The sequence below is a fragment of the Opisthorchis viverrini genome, assembly GCF_000715545.1.
Source record: "Opisthorchis viverrini unplaced genomic scaffold opera_v5_27, whole genome shotgun sequence".
NCBI classification, from domain to species: domain Eukaryota; kingdom Metazoa; phylum Platyhelminthes; class Trematoda; order Opisthorchiida; family Opisthorchiidae; genus Opisthorchis; species Opisthorchis viverrini.
Window position 1 is genome coordinate 724,901 of NW_008751682.1, and position 16,104 is coordinate 741,004.

The 16,104-nt window shown below is 45.8% G+C and overlaps 2 protein-coding genes across 2 annotated transcripts; one reads left to right on the forward strand and one right to left on the reverse strand.

Annotated features, from left to right (window-relative positions):
- Positions 1-535: 535 nt before the first annotated feature.
- On the forward strand, positions 536-12,295 carry T265_02196 (hypothetical protein; the record flags this gene model as incomplete). The annotated part of the gene is made up of 11 exons (XM_009166384.1): positions 536-689; positions 732-846; positions 889-999; positions 1,039-1,117; positions 1,159-1,272; positions 1,310-1,375; positions 2,526-2,611; positions 2,659-2,926; positions 6,583-6,840; positions 10,500-10,676; positions 11,916-12,295. 11 exons carry the CDS (start codon positions 536-538, stop codon positions 12,003-12,005), a joined length of 1,518 nt encoding a protein of 505 aa, XP_009164648.1.
- T265_02197 (hypothetical protein) lies at positions 8,134-8,331 on the reverse strand (the record flags this gene model as incomplete). Its single annotated transcript, XM_009166385.1, has 1 exon — positions 8,134-8,331. One exon carries the CDS (start codon positions 8,329-8,331, stop codon positions 8,134-8,136), a length of 198 nt encoding a protein of 65 aa, XP_009164649.1.
- Positions 12,296-16,104: the final 3,809 nt, after the last annotated feature.

A 16,104-nucleotide genomic window follows, 5' to 3' on the forward strand; every position in this document is an offset into this window, starting at 1 on the left:
TTAGCTTGCGCTCGCAACTTTGTACCGAAGCTTAGTTGCATGTTTTGCGGATGTGACAATGGCGTCACTGTGAAGGGAACCTCGCGCCACCACGTATGTTCATTGTGGACTGAGGCCACTCAAAATAGTATGACGGTGCTATCCTATTTCGGTTACTCCAAATGATTTGTTTTCATTTCGTTGCTTTGTGTGTTGTTTCAGGTAACTATTCTCTCTTGCGCATTATCCTCTTATCGTTTTAGTGGAGCCCCATATTGGCGCTGCGCGTCTGTTTTCTCCTGAGTATCGATCACTAATTATAGTACACGACTTCTGGATTAGGAGACGCTACACATGACGTATCGACTACTCGACGGTCGACCATTCAGCAAGATCTTTCAGACTTAGCTCGCTTGTTTGCCATCTCAGTGGGATGAGCTATGAACCAATGTTCTGTGTATCCTCTCGTCATACTAATTGAAGAAAGAGTTCCAAAGTTATCAAGTTCTATCATCTACTCATGTATGTTGCTAAATTCATTATTTTTTTCAAGTTAATGCAGNTTAATGCAGCCCCAAACTTTCCCTACCCTTTTGCTGCAAAAAACTCCCTGGGTTGTCTACCTTGTTCAGACTTCGCTGATTTGGGCGCTTCAAGGGTGGGCAAAAGGAGTTTTACACAACTAGCCATCGAATCCTACTCTTTACGAGGTATGTTGTCCCCAGACTTTCATTTGTTTGTTATATCTAAAGACCTTGCTGCATCATCAATGAATGAGTTGCAACCTGAGATTGAGGCCATAGAATTCCGGTCTGGAAATCCCGTCGTCGAGACAACGGAAGGATTTATTCATGTCTATAAGAATGCGTAAGATCCATTAACTCTGATTTGACATGTGGCTTTTTCTAGCAAAGAAGTGGGCGTAACCGATAGCCGAGTGTCGTCTACTATGCTTTGTATATTCTCTGTTCCCTCGTACCTCACCGTCAAGGATTTGCTGAGTTTCGTAGCTCCAATGCGGTATGTTTCGTTTTGATTTCTTCCCGAAGACTTCCCTAGGGATTCGGTCGAAGAGCTGAAAGTGGTTAAAAACGGTGGTCCTAATCACTATATGGCTTTGCTGAAATTCAGATCTGAAGTAATTCCTTGTACTTACTTGACAGGTTGCTTACTCTTCAGCAAGAAACTGACCAGTTTTATCACACCTATAACAACACTTGTTACAGAAATTTGGAATCTGAGGTATGCCAGCTCATGTATGTATCCCATGTGGACAAGACACATCCAGCTATGGTAAGCCTGTTTTCCTTTTCCCCTTCACCGATTTCAGGGGACTGCTTTTCCTACAAAAGATTTGCTGGAACTTCCTTCTTGTCCTGTTTGCTTGGAACGTTTGGTAAGTGGTGCTTTTCACTACATGCTTCACCATAAGATGCGGTCCCCTATGTGATAGGACTTGTAAGCTAAAGAGGTTTGAAACACCATTATTTCCTCTAGACTTTCAGTGTTAGTAGGAGACTAATGGACAAAGTTATTGATGAGACAATCGCGTGACAGTTACGAACCTACTGAGACAGCGTGAACTGTTGGTTGACTATAAGATAAATGGACACAGAGGGTCATGCGTAGACGACCAACACACGTACATAGTTTGGATGCTGTGTACCTTCACTACATTTGAGTAGGCGGTGTAGCAGTGGAAGCAAGAATTTGGGAAGTATGCCTCCCTCAGACAATTGGGAAAACATGGAACCAGTTTCGATGGACGGTTACGGAACCATTGCATGTTGAAACCAATGGGCCTATGTTGACGAGAGTTTATCTTCTTGTCATCTGTGGCTAAAATCTGGTTCGGCATAAGGTTATGGATAAGCGCGAGATGGCCAAAGTTGTTAGAGCGCGAATTTACTGACCAGAAGGTCCTTGGTTCCAACCCGACCTCTGCCCCTGGACTTCCCCTGTCTAGGCTTGGAAAACCTGGCAGTATCCCAGCCCTCGAGCAACCTTCGGGTGGCACGGCAGTTAGGCACCTAAAGGGTGCTACAGCTGAACGAGTGAGACGAATGTTATGAATGAGGATATGTTTTAAAGTCAGTTGCCGTTAGACTAACTTAGGTAATCTAGCATGGCGTCTGTCGGGCATACTCATAGGTTATGGATGTTAGCATCACAGTTTACTTTTCTGCAAGAATTTCTGGGAAGCTCCCGTACTTCACTGTCACTTCTTGTGACGTAGGTTGAACCACTGATCGCGTTATTGTTCAACGAACTCGGATATGAGATTACCAAAAGTTGAACCACTGATGCTCGGGGACCATGTCCATGGGAGCTGATATTCTCACCTATCCTTAGTTACGCTTTCTCACCTACGGCTTTTTATTCACTGCTAGTTTTTGTCTTTCTCCTTGCACGTTTGACGTTTTTGCCTGCAGTTCAATGTCTAGTGGCAATCTGTAGTTACTTTGTGGAAGTGTCAGTGCTGCTCGCGCTTCGTAATCTCTACTTGGCATGTTCTCCCCTTAACCTTGCATGTGGTTTCATTTTAGGATGAACCTGTTCAGGGAATTCTCACTACGATCCTTTGTAATCACTCATTTCACGACGAATGCATTGCCCGAGTGGAAGATATTACGTAAGTCCGGAAACATTCCAATCCCTTGACTCTTCGTCACCTTGAAGATGTCCTGTATGTCGTTATATGCAATCTCCGGAGCTGTTGGACGAAAGCCAGTGTGCGGACTGCTGTATTCGTGATAACCTTTGGATTTGTCTCATTTGTGGAAGAATCGGGTGTGGTCGTTACGGAAGGAAGCATGCTCAGCTACATTTTGAACAGACTGGTCACACCTTTGCCTTGGAGCTTGGGAAGAATCTGGTATGGGATTACGCGGATGATGCTTATGTCCATCGTTTAGCTGTTAATCACGAAGACGGGAAGTTGGTACAGGTTAGTTTTACCGGACCTCTTTCAGTCCCTCCTACATGCTGTGCATGACTTCTACTCTTGACTCAAAGGTTTACTTTGTATGCTTGTCTTGTATGCTCATCACTAGCACAGTGACCCTAATGGGTAAACCTGTTTAATCATACTCGACATTCTGCTCTCGAGCGATTGTCATATGCAGATAAAATGACAATATGTTTCGCGGGTATGCAGCCGTACTTTATGTGTGCTCAGTGGCGGGGTTACATGTGTTCCGGCTACCCCCTGCCTAGGATCAAACCTGCATATGCCCAAGGTCTGAAACTGTCTGATGGTCCACGACGAATGGTCGAAACGTTCTGACAAATTGCGATCATCTCCTATTCGTCGTATATCGAATGAGGATAACCGGATCAGTAGGCACCCGAGAGATTTCGAATAATGTCACCGTGTCACATTCAGACCTGGTCTGATTTGATGTGTTGGTATGCAACCGATTTGATATTGCCCCAAAGCATCAGTTTTTTCGTCTTAGGGTTCATTCTACTCTAAGTTTACGCAACCAACCGATTTGATATTGCCCCAAAGCATCAGTTTTTTCGTCTTAGGGTTCATTCTACTCTAAGTTTACTGTAATGATAATCTGACTTTATATGAAGAACCTATGGAACCTATGGTTTTCACTGATCTGCCTGTCTCTATGTTCAGTCAACCGTCGAAGGATAAGGCCAGAGGGAACCTTCGATGCTACAGCCAGGCTGATGCCACGGCGGTTTTCACATAGCGTCCACGTACCCTTTTTGGAGACAGGGATAACTGTCAACATGCCCCACTCTGCAGGCACTTTCTCTTCGTTCCATATAGCACTAATAAGCTTTGTCGGGTGGGTCACCAGGGATTTTCCGCCTTCTTTGAAGAGGGCTGGACACAGACTGTCGGGTCCTGGTGCCTTCTTACGTTTCAGTACGGCTATTTTGTACCTTATTCCGTCTTCCGAAGGGCGATCAAGGTTTACATTCCATTCGCCCGTATGCATTATCTCCACCGGGTGTGTTGCAGAAGGCCAGCTGAACTGCTCTTCGAAGTGTCCGGCCCATCTCTCCAGTCGACGGTTTTGCGAGTGAATTAATGAGCCATCTTTTTCACTTATCGTTTCGCTGACCGTTGCTTTCCTAGGGCCAGTCGGTCGTATCAGTTGATAAAGGGCACGGCTGTTTCCCATAGCAAAAGCCTTCTCCATCTCCCGAGCTTTCGATGTCCTTCATAGCTCTCGGAGTGATCTCGTCGATATCCAGTGGCTTTGTGTCTATTCGTCGTATATCGAATGAGGATAACCGGATCAGTAGGCACCCGAGAGATTTCGAATAATGTCACCGTGTCACATTCAGACCCGGTCTGATTTGATGTGTTGGTATGCAACCGACAGGCTGTCTGTTCAGCTTCTTGGGAGATGAAATTTGATATTGCCCCAAAGCATCAGTTTTTTCGTCTTAGGGTTCATTCTACTCTAAGTTTACTGTAATGATAATTTGACTTTATATGAAGAACCTATGGAACCTATGGTTTTCACGGATCTGCCTGTCTCTATGTTCAGTCAACCGTCGAAGGATAAGGCCAGAGGGAACCTTCGATGCTACAGCCAGGCTGATGCCACGGCGGTTTTCACATAGCGTCCACGTACCCTTTTTGGAGACAGGGATAACTGTCAACATGCCCCACTCTGCAGGCACTTTCTCTTCGTTCCATATAGCACTAATAAGCTTTGTCGGGTGGGTCACCAGGGATTTTCCGCCTTCTTTGAAGAGGGCTGGACACAGACTGTCGGGTCCTGGTGCCTTCTTACGTTTCAGTACGGCTATTTTGTACCTTATTCCGTCTTCCGAAGGGCGATCAAGGTTTACATTCCATTCGCCCGTATGCATTATCTCCACCGGGTGTGTTGCAGAAGGCCAGCTGAACTGCTCTTCGAAGTGTCCGGCCCATCTCTCCAGTCGACGGTTTTGCGAGTGAATTAATGAGCCATCTTTTTCACTTATCGTTTCGCTGACCGTTGCTTTCCTAGGGCCAGTCGGTCGTATCAGTTGATAAAGGGCACGGCTGTTTCCCATAGCAAAAGCCTTCTCCATCTCCCGAGCTTTCGATGTCCTTCATAGCTCTCGGAGTGATCTCGTCGATATCCAGTGGCTTTGTGTTCGAATCGGAGAAGTCGGACAGACAGCACTGAACGCCGCTAGCATATCTCCCTTCACATTTTGCCACGCTTCATCCACATGCTCACTGTCACCACAGTATTGTTTTACTGTGGACAGTTGTTGGGCTAGCTCAGCTCGATACTGTTGAGCATGGTCATACTCAGAGTACCAAGGAAAACTTGCCGAAAAGTCGTAGCAGTCAGACACGTAACAAGCTCTGTTGCCAGTTTCATGATTGATACGGATCCTGGATCAATCCACCCGAGTCATTCAGCGTAATCTGTTGAGTACATAAGATCAGTCGAAGGCTATTCACCAATGAATGCTTGAAGCTACTGAGGTGATCGCCATTCAGCGGTCAGGAAACCTGAAAGCGCTGATATTGCCTTGGCGCATTGGTCAGACCTCTCCATCATTGGGTAGATAGTGTTGTTCTTCTCTCTCACCAGTGTGGCGATATTGTGCAGTATTTTAACATAGTTCTCCATTTTATCGCTGTACGTGCCCGATGTGACGCGATAGAAAACAACTGTTCTCAAACTTGTGTGGATATTGACGTCTTAGGTTTGGGTCAACATAACCTGAACCGGATTCGGTCACCAAAACTAAAACGTTACGCGATGTGGAGTAGTATTGGAACCACTGCCATAGTGGACTCAGTTGCATGGCTAGTGAAGTTCACTAGTGCAGTTGTTTTTTGCTACCCTCCAGAGCATCCATGACAGCTTTCGTAAAATTCGTGCGGCAGACCATTAGGCGAAATGGAACGTTTCTCTGCGTCACGTACGGACTGTATTCTAATTTGATGAGGTTGCTTTCTTTCCCTTTGTTAGGAGATTGGGTTTAGTTAAGGCAGCTGGATGTCCCCTAGTCTTATCAATGTCATTCTCGCCTAAACGAATTAAAAACTGAAATCCCTTGAGGTGTTCCGAAACTCCAACCTAAGTAGCCAAATGAATCTGGTTCTTAATCGTAGCGGTAAAGAAGTTGCCGATTTTATGTACGGACTGGAGCCCCTGACCCGGGGGAGATCCAATGGTCTGTCGTTTTTTTTAATCACTAGATAAACCCCATTCCTGTGAATCATGTTTTCGGATGTGTTATCATTAGTCACAGTCAGTCCAAGTCAGGTAGGCCATCATCCATGATATTCCCTTTCAGAATCTCTGCACCTTTCCTCGCAAACGAATGTATGGTTATTTCAATGGTTGTTTGGGTGCTTAAGAGTGACTAACTCTGTTGGCCTTTGATCGATTGCACTGCCTTGGACCTGCAGGTGTCCATGACGCCCTGTTTAAAGGCTAGGCTGATGCAGTCACAGAAAAATGTTTTGAGAGCCACTTCGATACATGTTAACAACGTGGACGCCAGTGCGTCCACTTGTCTGTGTTCTGGTAGTGAGCCTGAGGGTTCAAACTCGTATGCCATAGTCCTTAACGCTTTTCAAAAATTTCTTAAGTATTGGCTGTCTCATCCTGTATTTATCAGGTTGGAGCCGGAAGTGAAACAGGTGATAAGAAGCTAGATCTGATGAGTATGGAATTCAGTGCTGTACTGACAAGTCAGTTGGAATCGCAACGTGCATACTTTGAGTCCCAATTGGAGCGGATTACAACGGAGTCAGCGATTCGGATCCAAGCCGCAGAAAGCAAAGTTGAGGAACTGAGTTCTACCCTAAACCAAGTCCAACAACAACTTAACGAACTAACCAAGGAGAAATCATCTACTATACGAAAACTTCAACAGGTAAAATTCTTTTACACGAGCGGTTTTCGTACTCAGGAATTTTAGTGGATTTATACCCCCCAATTAAATTCACATGCGGCACACCTCCCAACAATGGCGCTTTGCGCTGGGACTTGGAAGCTTGGTAGAAATTTTGTATTGTTAAAACAGCTCTCCCACCCCATAACGCAGCGCATTCTCCTACATGTAGCTCCTTCATAACAGCCACTGCTGTTTTCTCTTAATTTAAGTTACCTTCATTACAATGGCGTGCCACTCAACGTAGCGCAATAGTACCACTTTTATGGGATAGCCACAAAGCGCTACTTCCTGTGGTATGGCTATCCACTCACCACATCTCGTAGTTTCTTCAACCATCGACGAGGGACGTTAATCGTTTCCCCACTCGACGGATGATACCAGATACTTGTTAACTGTCGCAATCGCGGCTTTGGTAGCTCGTAGTCTTGTCTTCCAGTCGGGTCTTACGGTTGGTTGTTTTTTTTTTAGTTGTAAATTGCGCACTGGACGTGCATTTGGCTGATTGTCACATTAGTGTACATGTCCCATGTGATCACTCACCCGACCATGTGTCTTGATAGAAACCAGCTGGCAGGTGCAGTCGTGGTCAAAGTCTAGCAGCTTATATGCGTCTGATTTGCTGGGAGGTTAATTTTCCTAATCATCCAGGGGGGCTAGCCGCAAACGAGCACCATCCACTGCTCGCATCTTTTTGCCACCACAATCGATGAAATACCGTGAAAGCGGTGAACTCGTCCACACACAATCGATGAAATACCGTGAAAGCGGGACATAATCTGCTTACTCCCCAGGTGAACTCGTCCACGGCATCAGAATAAAATGACACTCACCTATTTGATTTCGTTGACGATCTCAAAAAGACTGTCTGCTGTGTGAATAATAGTGGTTTTCCGGACCTAACTTCGTAGCGATTTGCACAGGCACAAGAAACTCTGTTGCCATCTGTCTCTCCGGAAAACTTAACACTTTCGCTTCGGAAGATGGGGAAATCGAGAGGACAAGGTCATCTGCAAACCAAATTTCAGTTAGTATGCCGTGCGGGGGGAGTTTCACTCCCATGTATTCAAGGCTCTTGAATAGGTTACGGCACTCAGGACCCGTTAGCGTTGTGATTGGTGGGGATGATTCGTTTAGTTCATGTGACCATGAGGCTGACAGCCTCATGCCTCCTCGCTTTCTCATTTGAGATGCTTTACAAGTCATCTAAACTTCTGAATCATGAATACCACACTATTATCAGCCACAATCCGTGTGGTTCACTTGATTTCAAGGCTACGGTACATGCCTCCATCTAGTTCGAGGAGCATCGACCGCAATAATCCTCCTTTCGTATTCAGTAGCGTTGCGAGAGTTCGATAGCCACTGTCCAAGTAAGATCAGTGTAAGTGATAGTATGGCTTTGCTCTTTTGAGGTTCCACGCGCTCCTCTGCAGTAGCTTCTAGGTCACCATCGTGCGTAGCTCCCGGCATTTTCCTCTTTGCGTTATCGCTTGGATATAGCTACATGGCTACGTAAGAAGCACGCATTTTCAGCAAGCAGTGTGACCGCTTCGAACTATCCGATGAGATTATTTCAGGACTCCAGCTATTTGAGGAGCTCTTCTGGAGTAGACTTATTTCGTGGGAGCGAGTTTTGGATTTTCCATAGAAATTATCCAATTCGCCATTTCAGTTGGTCGTGCGTTGTGACTGTGGTGACTAAAATTATAATACGGTAGTTTTCCCTCCATGAGCGGTACAGATGGATGGCAGCTCGTCCTTTCTAGAATTACCGAGTGCAGCTTTTTTATCTGTATCTCGAAAGTTTATCCGAAGAAAATTACCGAGTGCAGCTTTTTTATCTGTATGTATCTCGAAAGTTTATCCGAAAAGTGGTGCTGGCAGCGTACACAGCCAGTTCTGTCATCCATTCTTCTTCCTCTACACCATACGGGGATGTATTGCGCGGTACGCTACAGCTTGGAAGTGCACCTGGTGGTGAGCACCTTCCTAGCCCGTTGGAGGACACCCCCGTGCTTCGATCCGTGTCTAATTCACACTCGTATATAGACTTTTCAATGTTTGCAACGAGGTGGCTGATTGGTGAATGGATCGTACATACCGAGAAGTGGCATCAGTTCATGTCGTCCCTGAGTTGTGAGGTCTTGATACTTGGACGTGTTTTTTCCCTGAAGATGTAAGTCTACTGTGCTGATTCGGAAACCCAAGTAATCCATGTGACCTGCAAAGAATCTGCATTTCTCCTTTTCTCCTTGAATCGTCAACCCACTAGGATTTTCATTCGTGGTTGCTCCGGAGATCAGTTTCTCATCCAAACAGGTTTGAGGTTAAGGATTCTCCTAGCTAATCAACCCCAGACAGGCTCAGTCCTCGTCGTTTTCACCGTGTAGACTGTGCTGTTTCCATGAGACATCGATGGACCCTGATCACAATGGTCCATCTTCCTCTGTTGGTATCCAAAAATCAGCCTGGCGGTTACAGTCTGTTGTGATTCCTTCAGTCCCCCGTCTCCGACCCACATTCTACTAGTGTACGGTTTATCTGCAGGTGGGTGTGAAATGTAGGCTGTATAAAGAATCAACATCGACTGTATATTCCCGTGTCCGTTTCTCAGTAGATTGACTGCGAAAACTCATATTGCTTGCATTTGTGTGCTGACGTGCTCAATTTAGTTTCCACGTCCGTTGCAATGGGTTGAACTTGCCGGCATTCAGAACGACAATTATGCAACCCTCAGCGGAAGCACATGAATGTATCTGGGTGAGGAAGGATTATTTTCAACCCGCTCGGCCTTGACATTCATCTCTGTTTACTCAGATTTGGACTACGGCCGCTAGCGTAACACTTTCCGGCTGTTGCGGTATCGTAAGCAGTGGCAGGGGTTCAGTCATCAAGTAACACTGTGGTTTCACTTCAGTCCAGCAAGCCGGTGCTCTCGATCGTTTGGTTTTGGACGGTTCCATAGTCTCATTGTCCCGGCATTATCCGAGAGATCAACGGATACAATACATAAGTATTGAGTTGAGGCCACCCTGAACTAACGAATGGTCTTTAACGTTCAGATACCAGTGACACAAATGGTCAGTAGTTCGGGCGTGACCAAGCTGCCTATCAGCTTGTAAGTTGTAGAGCGCTGATCATTATCAATCTTAGTTACCGCAAAGAAACAATTGACCCTATCTGTTTCAAGCATTACACATGTGCTTGCAGGACGGAGGAACGAAACAAGATTTTTAGTGCTTGGTCATCGCTATTTCACCATCTTGTTTTGAAGCGAAACATTCTGGGTGGCAGTTAGACTAGTGCGCTTTTGAAACACCATTCGAAAGCCCCTGAATCGAACCGTTTCTATTCCTATGTTGAGTATGTAGCCTGCAGCTTACTTCATCATGGTTAGATGCTCAAAGCTATCGACTAGCCCATAAGTTGTGCTTTTCCAACTGTTGATCAGTTCGCAACGATTTGAAGGTCCTGGATGATCGCCGGCCAATGGTACATACACAACCACATAAGTTTCTTTTTGCACATTTGTATATAACGAATTGACGTCGAAACTTACAAGAATGTCACCTGGTACCACCGCATAAGTTTGTCTACACACCTACCAACAGGCTACCAGTTTGGCACAACGGTTACAGAAGGAGTTGGAAGAAGAAAGAGCGTTGAACAAAAGCCTGCTAAATAATGAATCCATCTGGCGTAGCAGAGCGGAAAAGGCCGAAGCAGAGGCCAAAACATCCAAAGAAGAGTGCAAAGAATTACTTCTCAACTTGGAATTCCGTTCAAAACTAACAGAGTTCGCTTCTTCCGAACAGGTAGGTTTCTTTAACTGTTCTGCTGGCTACCAAGGACATCAATCTTTGCATGCGGTTCCGTAAACCTTACTTCACTTGCCAGAATAGTTGTCACTAGTAGAGTCCTACAGGTGCACTGCTAACGTACATATACTGACCATTGAGCAGCTTTATCCGGTAGATCAAACTAAAAATCTTGGAATGGAATTAGTTGTGCTTATCGTCATATTTTCTCAAAATCTCGTCAAGGCCACTCCCGACGATCTGTGGTAAGCAAAAATGATTTGATCTCCTAGTGCGATGTCTCGCCAACGTCAACAAACCCTCTAAGTTGCATTTTTCAAACGTCTTGGATTCAGCTATCCATTCCGGTCCTTGTTTTAAAGTTAAGCAGGAAAATTACCACTGGGGAGCAGCCAGGTGTTTTTCTTAGCTTTTTGCCATGTGCGCGAATGTGTTTAATGGTTGCTTGGCATTGCAGTCAAACAAAGGAACTCGCAACCGATCCTCAAACACCCATTGAATGATTTCGAACGAGGATGAAACCCATGGTGTATTTCCGGTCTATGACCAATTACCCTTTTTTGGTGCCGTATCCAGTTATAGCGCTTCCCCCTCTCTCTGATTTTTGCATCACAAGTCACAATTCGGCCATGAAAACATCCTCCTTTCGTTTTCCAGGATGTCACTCCTAACTATCGTCAGCTTATTAACTGTCAGGATCCGTGGCGTAATTATACATGCGCTGCTTGTATGAGACCGCTGTAATAATTATGCAATTGACTTGATCGTCTCGAGGAGTACTGTCAGCGGTCGGTTGCGTTAAAACTCTACGATGCTTTTTCTCCTTTATAGCATCAATCAGGGAACTTCCTGTCACTGGGCACTGTCAGTATTTGTCCACCGTGATGACCCTGTCACATCATTGTAGCAATCATCATTGACGCAATGCACGTACATGCATCCATAAAAGCACACTCTTTAATCTCTATTGGTCAGTGTGAAAAAATCACGGGTCTACACTGCCTGTTATAACCGATTGACGCTAGCTTGAGTGTAAACGGATCAGTGCACACTGCAACCATATCCATAACCATAGACTGAATAGGATTCAGTCCTTTATTTTCGGGCATTGTTAATTCAGTGCATGTCACTATTATGAGGACAGTTTTTCTTCCTAACAGTGTTGTGCACCCGACTTCCATAGGTTTCTTCGCTTTGCTGATAATGCGATTGGTTGCTTTGTCTTTTTTGCTCCAGTTATCGAGTGGTGAACTGGAAAATTGTGAAATATCCATCCAACAACATCCGAATCAACCGAGTTCATGTCGACGTCGCAAAAAACGTTGAATACTGTTTACTCTGCTGGAGAACTCGAACTGGCGATATCTTTAAGGAGTAATACGTTATCCTCTCGGTGTACACATGACTGTTCGTTCTTCGTTAACACTGGGTCTCCAGTGCACTTTGTTCGATCCTGTATCCTGAACTTATGACAGTATTTCGACCTCATCAGCCATTAGAACAAAATGATGTTCGCACAGAAACTGATATCAAGGACTTAACCGAGTTCCATCCGTCAAATTATGATTTTGTTCACACAGTCTTTCTCTACAATACAGAACTTTTTTAACAGCCAACTCATTCCATTCACTACGGTTGCTAAAAAACGTTCCTTGTACTCAGATATCCATGTTATTCAATAGCTATATCGTCAGCGCAGGCCTCTTCGTCCTGACGCGTAATCTCTTTGACACCCTTCTGCCAAGTCATACGTTTTCCAACCAAACTCCCTTGCTCGCCTGGGCAAACGGGGAAGTATCGTTTCGTAGCGCCGTTCTGTGTCCAACGATGTCCCTCCCTACCACACACTGGCCCTAGGAAAGCAACGGTCAGTGAAGCGATAAGTGAAAAAGGTGTCTCATCAATTTACTCGCAAAAACGTAACTGGAAACATGGGCCAAAATTTCGATTAATAGTTTAGCTGGCTTCTCGCCTTTGGAGAAAATGCATACAGGCGAATGGAATGTAAACATTGATCGCCCGTTGATCAGGTGCCTGTCCACCTGACCGCCGAGCTTGCAAACGTTTCGTCACCATACGATGAGACATCATCAGTGCGCAGTTGGATGGGTACATCGTGTTTTTCAGGGTGCGCTTATGTAGCATATTAAGCCTATCTGCTTTCTTTTGACGTGATTGGCTGTTTGGGTGACAGCGTTTTTCGTGACTTCATTGATCCCTTCCATGATTTAGTCGCGTTGTGGTTTGCGCTCATTCGAGCCGATTCCTTATCCCGATACCCTCCATTTTATTAGTTTTCTTCCCCGTGTTTGATTGGCCCACTTCTGGGTCTGCATTGTGTTGTGGTCTAATTTTTTTCGAGAGTGATTGCCAGCCAATCACTGTCCAATCCAAGTGATGTGTCCGTTTGGATCGGACCCTTCTGCTTCTCTTACGGGTTCCTCGTCTAGTTGTTTGTGCAGTTTAGACCTACGTGGTTCTCTTGCTCTTAGCGGTTGATTAATAGGGCCACTTTCTATATGCTTGTTGATAACTTTTTCGGTGGAATACCAGGCTTCCATAAATTCGCGTTCTTCGTTCTCGCTTGAGCCAATATGCGAACGCAGCTCCAGTCGAACTCGTGTCCCCTCTGATCTTTGTGCACGGAAACGAGAGAACATTGATCGTGTATTTGTGTATCGAACTTATGTTCATGTATTCTGATGAGGAGCTTCCTTCCTGTTTGTCCTGCGTACCGTTTGTCGCAGTCCTTGCATGGGATCCTCTATATGGTATTGTTCTTCATGATTGGATCTAATTTCCATTTCGGGTTCGATAGTATTCTCCGCAAAATGTTCGCAGGTTTGTAAACAACCGTCGTGTTGTGCTGTCGTAAGAGACATGGCTGTGTTCTTGATGTACGAGAGTGTGACTCGTTTGCTTCCATTTTGTGCTGTTGTTAGTCGTGCTTGGCTTTCTGAGTGATCTCAAGATGAAATTCATTGGGTGTCTATTTCTCTGGAACAATACGTACGAACGTTTTTCTTTATTTTCGGACTCTGGTGCTGCAATGTTCCGATCCGTCTGAAGAGTGTCCGAATGCAGCTTTGTTTGTGAGAATTTGGATGATTGCTGTTGTAGCTCAGAATTTGGTCTGTGTGCGTCACCTTTCTATAGACTTCAGTTTGTAGCTGCGCTGACATGAGAAGGCACATGGACCGGACGGTCTGCTGTCAGCCCTCTTCAAAGAAGGCGGAGGATCCCTGGTGACCCATCTAACAAAGCTTATTGGTGCAATATGTGACGAAGAGAAAGTGCCTGCAGAATGGGGGATGTCGACAGTTATTCCTAGCTTCAAAAAGGACACGCGAACGCTGTATGAAAACCACCGAGGCACCAGCTTGGTTGCTGTAGCATCGAAGGTGCCCTCTGGCTTTATCCTTCGAAGGTTGACTGAACACAGGGAGAGACAGGAAAATTAAACTAATTGCTTTTCTACAAAAGGATGTAGCGGAGCAAAGGTGTCCCCATAAATTCTTGATCCTACTTAAGCCACTGTACTCCAACTCCCGTGGACTCGGGTGGCTACAAGAAGCTCTCGCCAGAGTTCACGACATCAAGCGTTATCAGACATGGCTGTCCTCTTTTTTTCATTTGTATTCAACTTCATCATCGATGCGATTATGAAAGACTCACTACCAGCCTCTGATGCCTTTGGGGTCGAAGTGCTGCCGGGGCGTTCGGTTACAGACATCGAGTACGTAGACGATATAGCTCTTCTTGGACCTGACACCGTGGTAACGAAAACAATATTAAATAATCACGGCTGAGCATGCGTTCCACACATGCAAAGCGTAACGTGCCGCTGCAAGGCTGGGTGGGCTCAAATCCTAACCTCATGTATGCGGATGAGCCGATTGCGATGGTAGGCAAATTTGTTTGCCTAGGAAGCCATATCAGTCACGGTGGTCTCGCGAAAGATGGTAGTTCCATCCGGACTAGAATGGCCAGAGCAACTTTTGTGAGCCTGCTTCATGTGGGGCGTAGGCGCGACATCAGCAACAACATCAACAATGCTGAAGTTTGTCGAATGGTTTTCTGAAGAAATAACTCACCCACGATAGGTTAACTGATCACGCTCGATAGGTTGCCCTGGCTTGGCCTGGTGCTCTGTATGCCAGTCGACCGACTTCTTCGAAGGGTTCTTTTACAGAACCAGTTACAGACATCGAGTACGTAGACGATATAGCTCTTCTTGGACCTGACACCGTGGTAACGAAAACAATATTAAATAATCACGGCTGAGCATGCGTTCCACACATGCAAAGCGTAACGTGCCGCTGCAAGGCTGGGTGGGCTCAAATCCTAACCTCATGTATGCGGATGAGCCGATTGCGATGGTAGGCAAATTTGTTTGCCTAGGAAGCCATATCAGTCACGGTGGTCTCGCGAAAGATGGTAGTTCCATCCGGACTAGAATGGCCTCATGTGGGGCGTAGGCGCGACATCAGCAACAACATCAACAATGCTGAAGTTTGTCGAATGGTTTTCTGAAGAAATAACTCACCCACGATAGGTTAACTGATCACGCTCGATAGGTTGCCCTGGCTTGGCCTGGTGCTCTGTATGCCAGTCGACCGACTTCTTCGAAGGGTTCTTTTTACAGAACCACGTGAAGGGCTGAAACGACCCAGGAGAGGCCAAATAGCGATTTGGTAGCGAGGTATGAAAGTCCTTACCAGAAAACTCAACTGCGGTGGCTATCGCCCCCTTCCTGGAAGCGGACCCCGAGGCGGGACACATCAATGCTTGGATACATTGTCCGACATGGCCCAGTCGCGCCCTCAGTGGCGTTCGTGTATCCAAGCCTTCAGTGCGCAGCTCCCTTCCCAAATTCCCCACTTAAAAGTCCACTGTGACCGAAGGGTTGTTGTGAAGTGTCCAGACGTCGGGAAAGTTCCCCGATAACGTTGAGAGTGATTTCGACAGATCCCGCGTGCATTGTAAACGGAGAAGGTAATCATCTTTGGGAAGCTTGTCACACGGCTAACTGGGTTTCCAGTTACCGGCATTTGACTCAGTTTCCACGAAGGAAGCTGTTTATCCACTAATGATTCCGATTTCTACTGGGCTGTCTGGCATTGGAGCTTGAAGTTGTTTAACGCATTTGACAGTTTCCTTTTCCTAACCTCAATTCACAGTCGCATTGCACGTTCGGACATCTAGTTCTTCTGTCATGACGTAGTTTCTGGGATTACGAGTAGCAGCATCATGAATCATACTAGCCAACGCGCCGAGAAGCAGCGTACATATATTTCATCCTGGTGGTAACCATCGACAGTGCGCATCTCACGAACATCCAGGGAGTTTCGAATTAGTAGCCTCGCGGTTAAGTTAAAGGTCACGAGCAGCCAGCACTTAGATGTAGTTACGTATTGACTGCCAG